General features: G+C 40.6%; 1 protein-coding gene across 1 annotated transcript in view; it reads right to left on the minus strand.

Annotated features, from left to right (window-relative positions):
* Positions 1–9,711, minus strand: part of ap1m3 (adaptor related protein complex 1 subunit mu 3) — a 30,900-nt gene extending 21,189 nt beyond the window's left edge. Inside the window, exons 1-4 of the mRNA XM_085774951.1 lie at positions 9,492–9,711; positions 1,899–2,055; positions 1,081–1,148; positions 149–279 (exon numbers count right to left, since the gene is read on the minus strand). Coding sequence (XP_085631077.1) covers positions 149–279; positions 1,081–1,148; positions 1,899–2,055; positions 9,492–9,533 — 398 coding nt within the window. The 5' untranslated portion in view covers positions 9,534–9,711. The remainder of the gene's footprint in view (positions 1–148; positions 280–1,080; positions 1,149–1,898; positions 2,056–9,491) is intronic.

A 9,711-nucleotide genomic window follows, 5' to 3' on the forward strand; every position in this document is an offset into this window, starting at 1 on the left:
TTTCCACTGTTCAAATATAAGACATGGTCACACCCTGACTGCACTTGTGCCATGCAGACCGAAGATTGTTTAAATAGTATAAGTAGATTTGATTGACTTTCTTTTTTTTTGCATGGGGGATTATCACAGATAGTAATAATGTTCTTACTCTTGTAGGATCTTGCTGTCAGTCGTCTGAGGGAAGCCGAAGTCCATCACCTCGTCCATCAGCTCGTACACTGTCACAAAGTTGTCACGGATGCTCTCCTCCTCAAGCTCCTTGAAGTACTCCTTAAACACCTGCACACGGAAACAGGAATACATACACTGTGATACACAGCACTGCACATTCAATTTTAAAAAGCTACATGCGTCCAGTTATTTATATGTTTCTTTGTAAAGCGTGTAGTTAGATCTCTGCTGATTCAGAAAGACATGGGTAGAGACATGTCTTTAATTAATAATTGATTGATTACTGTCCAAACAGCATGCAACTATTACAACAATGCATCAGCTACATTACGTATTGATTCACTACTGAGTTCAAATGGAAATGAACTAACTTTGCCTAAAGGCAACGCTTTCATTTCATTTTTCTATCTGGACAGTTTGTTTATTGTTGCTCTAGAGGAGCCTTCAAACATTGAATCAGACAGTTGGACGTTAACACATTTCAAAACAAACAGCGGGGGGACAGCATTCAACTTCCCCCTCCCATTGTTAAAAGTTACAAGAGCAGTTTGAAATGTGCTTACTTCTTCTTGTGCCAAAAGCTAGATGAGACCAACAAAGGGGATTTCAAAGTGTGTGTGGTGAATATAAAGCTACAGCCACCAGCTCAGCTTATCTTAGCTTAATTTAGCTTATTTTAGTTGATCTTAGCTTGGAACAGTCAATCTTCTTCTGTCCAAAAGTTTGCGACCTCTTTCAGAAGTCGCAAACTTTTTGAACTATTCATTAATTTATTAGTCATATTGTTTATAGGGTCACTCCATTCTTACCACTGCACCACTGTGCCACCTATAATAAGCACAGATGTGTCTGAATTTTCTTTGAAGGATTTGGACTCATGCCTCAAAAAAAAACAAAAAACATACAAACCTGGACTATCTTGTAAAGGAAGGAGTACACCAGAGCAGCGTTGGCGTTCTTTTTGGTCATCGCTACCACTGAGGAAAAGATGGTTAAGAAGCAGCTGCACATTTCCAGGAGACAGACAGAGAATCTGATCTTAAAAAACATGAACATCTAAATCTAATTTATCTTATTTCAATCTAAATCAGAACCAGATTAGACATAGACATGTGTGGTGAACATCTTTTACATACTGTGGGTGGCTGTGAATGAGAATGCAGCGGGAAAAAAAAAAAAAAGTTACCATAATGCATCACACTCGCAAGCAATTGAGAACATGGCCACGGGGAGGTAAAAGAGCTCAGTTGTCTAATGCAGTGCAGTGGGAATACCACTTACTCACAACCGCAATCTCATGCTGAATTAATAATGTGTAAGGAAGTTTGACTGCCCAATCTCGCCATGAAAAAAGGAGCAGATACAGGGCATAACACATCACAGTGATTCTGTGTTCAATTTTTCAACTGGCTGCGATACATGACGTGTTGAGACAGAAGCTCAGAGGCTGAAGTGCAGGGTTTGCCTATGGCTCTGCAGTCAACTCAGGAAAAGAAGCCTTTCAGGTGTGAGTATTAGAGGCTGTAAGTCTCTGCATATTTATTCATTTCTCTATAGATATGATAATGAGCCCCCCTTCAGCAGATGGGAAGGTTGTGACACTCTTAGACACTCACTCTAGGAAACTACACTAGGTGAATTCGTACAAATCCGATTTCTGTTTACTACAGCAGAGAGGCACACAGGAAAAAGCACATTATTATCAGACATGAGCTCAAAGTGGATACGGTAAAGGTTGCTGTGTTTGATCCACATGAAGTGAGCCGAGCCGTGGCTGACCAGCGGCGTCATCTCGGCCTCTTCCTCCCTCTTCATCAGCATGGGCATGAAGTGGTCAATCTCATTCATGTCCATGTTGCCCATGTAGTTACGGCAGATCAGCACCTGGATGCACACAAAGGAAAGAACAAAAGAAAGAAGAAAGAAGGAGAGGACACACCATTATGAAGGCACAACACAGGCATAAAAGTTTTATAGGTTTTGGCTGAGTTACCAAACCTGAGCACTCAACCTTAAAAGATCGTTCAGGAACCGCTGGCTGGCTACAGACCTCAACCTACTGGATGGACATCATTCGCCTTTATGAGTTCATCCGCTGAGGAAATGTGCAAACTGTGTTCCCAACTTGGCTATCTGGTGATGAATGATGAATGACCAGCTTCCCATCACGGAAGAGGCACCAGGGCTTATGTAGGCTTAAAGGGATAGTTCAACATTTTAGCAAATTGGCCCATTGTCATAATCCCTATGGTCATAGGAGTAGGTTTGTTACCTTTATTGTCGGTGCAAGCTATTTTTAGAACGGCGGAGCATAGTCGCGAGCTGCTCAGAGCTACGCTACAGAGGCTAATGGGATTTCTTGGTTTCCCTCATCAACCTCATCAAATACACAATCCAACAACTCCAAAACGCTCTCGTGGACAAGTTGTGACCTGCACATTCACCACGCTATGAGATAATAACGGAACATTACGAGACAGAGTTGTTTTCGAGGCAAATGTAGAGACTGCTTGCCACAAAACTGCCCCCGACGGGAACATACATCAGCGGTTTTGCATGAATTTAGCAAAATTATGAACTATCCCTTTTAAGCGCCACTCAGAAGAGTTAGAGATTACAGCAAACAAAGGTGACCGAAGCTCCTCTGAGTTGCAATTCTGACTTTGGAGTCGTTTGCAATGTCGTAGCCGACAGGGAACTCGACTCTGAGTTCTGCAAGTTTTGAATTGTAATTAAACTACAAGGTGAGCCACTGAGGTGGCAGAAGACATATGTTGTCTCTAATTGCTGACGCCACAACAGACAGACAAAGGTTGCATTTTTATAATTAGAGGGCGTATTAAAAACTGCAGCGCCTTTAAACAATAAAAAAAAAAAAACATAAAACTTATTACTCCTACTCTGTTAAAACCATCCATGTGTGCTGTTCAGTCCATTCTAGAAGATTTTTTGTTCAGTGTCTCCAAGCAAACAAAGTAGGTGCTGTTATTTTTAGCCGTACTGGCACTGGCAGCATCCGCCACTTTGGTTCTGACAGACTGAAACATCCTCCCATGAAATTTTGCACATACATTCATGTGCTACACAACCACTGTTGACTCATTCTCCTCAAGAAAGAGCAAGAACCTGACTGCAATAATTTAAAAAAAGGTGGCTGTAGGAGGTGTAATTACACGTGAACAGGTACAGTATATGGTTGCAGCCTGTCTTTTGTTTGGTGGCTCATGAATGTAAACTGTGCCAAGTGTAGACATGAATCTAAGACGCTGATATTTACTGTACTGGAAACACCAAAGTAACAATACAGATCCAAACAAAAAAACAGATGACCCAGAAACTTAGACCAGATAACACTAACAGTCTAACAGTCTGTCTAAATCCACACAAACATACATGTTCACAACAATTAAATGTAATTTAAACTATTTTGAGTTTCTATCATCTTGAAAGTCACAAGTGCTACTGTACGGCTGCGACATCTTCAATCAGCCTCCAGTTTTGCTCATAGAAATGACAAGATTAACTTCATTTTCAACTGAGAAACCACCACACCCCCCCATTTTAATAGAAATACACACACACACACACACACACACATAACAAGATGAGTCAGCAGTCTTGCTCGAGTCCGGACGCACACAGTGAAGTGAAGAAAGAGATCAAAGCTTCTATGCTTGAGGGATCTCTCTCTCTCTCTCTCTCTCTCTCTCACACACACACACACACACACACGCACGCACACACACTCACCCCCTCCTCCCCTCTTTAATAGAGGACTGTGTTGTGCTGGGGTCACACAGGAGCAGACGCAACAAAGGCAGGAGGAAATAAGAAATAAAAAAAGGGAAATTCCAGGAAGGTAAAGTAATCTGAGAGAGAAGAGAGGATATGAACAGGCCACTGCTCAGCTTCTATGAGGGGAGACGGACGCCACCGAGCCGAGCGGTCAGAGGTCACCAGAGACACAGAATAGAGGTATAGACAATTCTTTGTATCAAAAAAGGAGCGGCAGTATTAAAGGTCTGTGCAGAAATGTCCACAGATTCACTTCATAGTTGTAAAAGCCAAACTTTAATAGAAAAACATGACAGGAAATGTATTCTCTCTCTGCTGCTCTTGCCATTATGGCGACCTGTTATTCCATGAGAGAGAATATCAGAGGCAGCTTCTCCAAACATCTGCCTGCAGGACACAGACAGGACCAGATCAGCAGACTGATGCAGCACACACTCCGTAAATGCATACATAATAAATATTGATGAACCTACAAACATAGTATTTCAGCAATAAAAAAAGATACAGGATTCATGTATCTTGAAATTATAATTAATTAATTGAAATTAGTGCTGAAACCAAAACTGCAATTGGCCGAGCGTCAGAAAATGAATCCTCAACAATTTGACAATCAAACAACTTTTAAAGTCATTGATCAAAGAAAAAAATGCAGATTTAAGCTTTTTCTTTTTTGCTTTGTCCCTAAAAATTCAAAATCTTTAAGTTTTTAACAAACAAACTAGCAACACAACGATAATACCTGCTATATTTACTAAAATTACAAAACAAGAGTTACTGAATCCTCACACATGTGCATCCACCAACCAGTGCAGTTGTAGTGTGTACAGTAAATGCATATCCTAACGTGTTTTTGTTAGGGTCACAGTGACCTTTGACCTTTGTCCAACAAACTTTAAATCGATTTGTCTTTGAATCTAAACAAAAACTTTGTGCCCTCAAGGCGTTTCTGTTCAGCCCCCCCCCCCCCCCCCCAAAAAAAAGACGCCTCCAGGGAAAACTGCTGCTTTATCTGGGTGTGAAAGTTTAATAATAAATCAGACTTGAGTTTGCAGATACCCAGTGCTGTATTTTTTGGCAGCAACTGAGGCATTTTCTAGTATCAGTATAAGAAGAACTCTAGTTATAACCCTTTAAGAATCGGACCACTGGTACACAACTACAAAGCACTCATTCACAAACCGCACTGCCCCAGGGCTAACAGTGCACTACGAAGGGTTAAAAAAAGAAGTCTTGTTTATATAATGCTACCAGTATATCCATTGCTTACTGTACAATGCACAGTCACACACACACACACTTAAAACTTTAGAGTCTGCAGAAATTAAGTTAAGACAACACATAAATGAATCAGCAAGTAACATTGTCTCCCACCATTCCTTTAGGCTGAAAACAGTCCAGTCACCGATTGGTCACGACCAGATTTTTAACTGCTCTACTTCCTATTCTGCACCATCTACTGCCTTATTGTCAGTCTACTGATGTGAGTTTCTTTTAGCGACTTGTTCCAGAGAGTCACTGGAGTCAGCCAAGTCAGCAGCTGAGAACTGGGGAGGATTCACCTTTAGGGTATTAGAGAGAGTCGACGCATCATTGTCTTGTCGTGATGCTTGGTACGTGTGTCAGTTAAACTCAGATTAAAAAGGAAAACATCAGATAGCATAGTATATTCAGCAAAGGCAGAAGACATCAAACAGAACACCTCACACAAACAGTTAGCATATTTCATGCCCCACAGCAAAGTGCAGCTACTTAATAATCCAGGTCTGCTGTGAATGTGTTACTTCCAACTTAAAATACCACACTCTGTTAAAAACACAGTCCAGTTCATCTGCAAATATACACAGCAAATATTATAACAGCTAATATAATATTATTCCATTATAGCCCTTGAACCTGATTCTACGTGACATTCACGTGTAACAAAGTAGCACAAAGTCCTGTAGATAAAAATAGACAAGTCTAAAAGATAATGAGAATATGAGGATGAGGATAAATGAAAGTGAACAGATGAAAGTAAGGCATATAATTAAGACAGACACACTTATATAAATGGCATTATGAAGAATGGGGGAGAAGCGGTGTGAAACTCTATATAAAATGGTATTCTCTCCCTCCATATTGAACTGTTTTTTTGCTTTTTGGCTGTTGTTTAATTTAGAAGAATCACCGTTTGTGATGTTTTGATTGAGTTGCAAAGGAAACAACATCAACAACAACAGAATCTATTACAACCAGTGCTGTGCTTGGACTTCATGACATGGGGAAAGTTTGTCACTAGGACACACAAGGCAATCAGTGACTGAGCGAAATCAATAGGAACCACTCGCTAGTCGCTGCTGCTGCTGACCTCTATAGCCAAATGGCGTCCACAAAAGCCTCGCTGGAGTGTATCACTGCGAAGCAAACAGGAGGAGACAAGGGTCTGAAAAGCCAGTGCCAGTTTGTATCACCCGTCAACAGTCTGAGAAACAATCACATCACACACGTTAAAGTGTAAGCTCATCATCATCATCATCATCGCTCACAAGAAAACCAATAGCTGGGCTGCTGGGAGTTTACAGTGGCTCGCTTGTAGGTGAAATCACAGCACAGTGAAGAGTCAGTGCAGAGAGACGCCACTGAGCTGGTCCGTCAATTGCAACCATTTAACATTGTGCACAATCACAGTGCCTCTTTTTTTTTTTTTTTTTACAGCTAGAGGCTCATTGTAATTGCAGCAGCCTTTACTTAACAGACTACAACGATCAAACAGATGAGAATCCGAAATTATGAGCAGCATTGGTGTGGAAAATTGTGACATTTTGAATCAGAAAGTACAGTATACTGTGTTATAAAGAGTCCCATTATACACACAAAATAACTGAGAAACACACACTCTATAGTTCACACAGTAGTGACACATAAACTGAGATTTGAGACACTTACTCATCATCATCATCACTTTGTGTGAGAGCAGGAGAGCTGTGATATCTTTGAATGTGTAAAATACAGCAGCATAGTCTACATGAAGTGGAAACTATACTCTCTTACTCCGCTGTGGGAACTTTTGAGGAAGCTATTATATGACGATTTACACACACTCAGTATACTCAGATACTCAAACGAAACTGCAGACAGTAAACAGCTCTATAAATAGAGAGTGACAGGGCTCCAGACTGTAACTTTTTTCCACCAGTACCACTGCTGCTCCTTATTGAAATATTTAGGAGCATCAACACAAAATTTAGTAGCAGCACTTGATGTTTTTTTTTGTTTTGTTTATTTCAATTTTAACTGTATTATTGATCGATGCTGTGATAATAAAAGACGATTTACAGAAATAACAGAAGTTACTAAGTAGGGCAAACAGTTTTTTTATACTATATATTTTAAGAAGATGAGGAATATATTAACTAGTGTAAGTTAATGTGACAAAGCAGAAGTATGAAAGAGGAAGTTATTACAATGAATGGGTGGAAGATGTACTGTATGTCTGTACTAAATTTAATGTCAACTACCCAGTGACACATGTGTTATCTTTTCGGTGGTAAAAGTCATGTAGGAGTGTGAGTGTTCATAACAACATGATGTGATTGGCAACTTCTCCAATTGTTTAAATTATAAATGTAGCCCTATACCAAAAGTTTGAATGGACCAAAGTGCTGGCAAAGGGATGAGCTGCTGATACGATGTGCTGCCTGTTACCTGTGACAACCCCAAAAACTTCTGCTTGAACGTGTTCGCATATTTAAAATTCTATTGGGAAGCGCTGGGAACAAATGACACCACACTGATTTCAATAGCCTGACATTTCAATCTACATAGCAGGTCCCAGCAGCAGCCAGCAGCGTGCAGTCTGGTGCCCAGGAGCTACAACTTAGAGAAGGGTGGAAAGGGGTGGGAGGGGGAGGCTGGAGGAGGCTGGGGGTGCAGGGATAAAGGGCAGAGGTGGAAACCAGCGTCTGCACTATAGCTGTGTGTTTTCAAGTGAAAGTGTGTAGTACTGGAGTGACCTGTCTGTGTGCGGATGACTGGGTTCGGGTGATGTCTACAATGCTATACTGCCTACTATATACAATTATTTCTTATCTATGGTGTGAGTTTGGATATATTCGCCCTTCGCCTGCATTTTAATTGTGTATATTTTTATCGCTTTTTTTGCATACACAAGCTATAATTGAGGACAGAGGAGGAGGACCTCATCTGGTCAGGACGGAGAGAGGGAGACAGACGACTGAAGGTGAAGAGTTACTGACTTGCCCCGGGGCAGAGAGAGAGAGAGGAGGGAGAAAGAGAAAATCTTTAATCTGAACAATCAGACGTGTAGGCTATGCAGGGACTGATCCTTCTCCCTGATGGATATATTGTTAGGAATATAAGGCTTCTTCAGCAATTCCCTTTCTTCCCCCTCAAATAAATTAACCCTGTGAGGTTTAGATGTGAAACTTTATAAGAATAAAAAGCAAGGAAAAATCCAATGTCCTCCCTGTTTTCATGCCATACTACAGTATAAAGTCCTAAAATAATGATAAGAAATGTGTTCATCAACAGGAACAGAAACTAAATTTGTCTTCATTGTGTGTTATTCATTAATGATTTTCTGTCCATACAACCATTGCAGAGCCCCTGGTGACATCTTCATGTTCTGCTTGCTTTGGCTCATCAGTGGTCAAATACCCAAACATAATAAATTCAACTGAAACTATTGGTGGGTTAATCAATTATATATCTGATCTATGGGAAATTTGAGTCATTTTCATTACATATGTTGGTTTCATTTTAATATGTTTTTTGTAATCACAAAATGAACATGTTGGGGTTTTTTAATTTAGTCAAATTAAAAATGCAATATGAACACAGCTCAATGGGAAATAGGAAATCATAATGGGATTTTAAATAGAGATTTTAACTGATTAATGAAGAAAGTAGCCTATTCACTCGATTGATCAATAATGGCAACAACTGGTGGGTTCATGTGGTACATAAATCAATATCAACTGATATAGAAGTATCTCAGATGTGTTTTAGCTCTGAAAGACCTTTTCAGTGTGAGTCATCTTCAACACTTTGAACATTTTCCACATGATATTAAATAAGCCCAAGGGATCATTTTTCATACATAGCCTACTATAACCTAACAGGGCTAGTAAAAGTAAACTTTTAAACTTTGAAAGAGGACACATCACATGTGATACAAGGCTGCATGGCTGCACAAGAACAAGCCCTCTGTGTGTGTACACACTGAGACATCAGTGAAACGAGTTGAGCAAGTTGAGCCTCTTCCTGGCTGCTCTCTTACATGTGGGTGAGAGAGAGAGGGACATACGAGTACAGAGGTGAGTAACTGGCCTCTGTCAGGAAATACAAGTCCATCTGCTTTTTGAAATGCAGCTCCCTCAATGCACCAATAGAAATAAGATTATCCTCCAATTCAGAGACATTGCTGGTATTAACATGAGCTGAGACACTCTTTCCTTAAAGCAGGTGCCTCGTTTATTCACCCTGATGTCAACTTCACCGCCAACAACAAGTCGCCACAAACTTACCTTTCCCTTCAGGTCGAGGATAAAAATCGCCGACGCCGACATCTCGGTGGAGAGAGATACACAAGTCCAAGAAGTAGGCAGGGTAGTATGTGGGTCTATATAGAGAGATATGGGTCACTTGTGTGCAGTAATGCCCGCTCCCATCCTCCTCCTTCCTCCTCTCCTCCACTCTCTTCAGCGGTCGAGTTTCCACTGTGCGAGTCGCTGCGTTTTCCGGACT

This window comes from Trachurus japonicus, chromosome 4 (genome assembly GCF_045865225.1).
Source record: "Trachurus japonicus isolate A0001 chromosome 4, Traja_1.0".
NCBI classification, from domain to species: domain Eukaryota; kingdom Metazoa; phylum Chordata; class Actinopteri; order Carangiformes; family Carangidae; genus Trachurus; species Trachurus japonicus.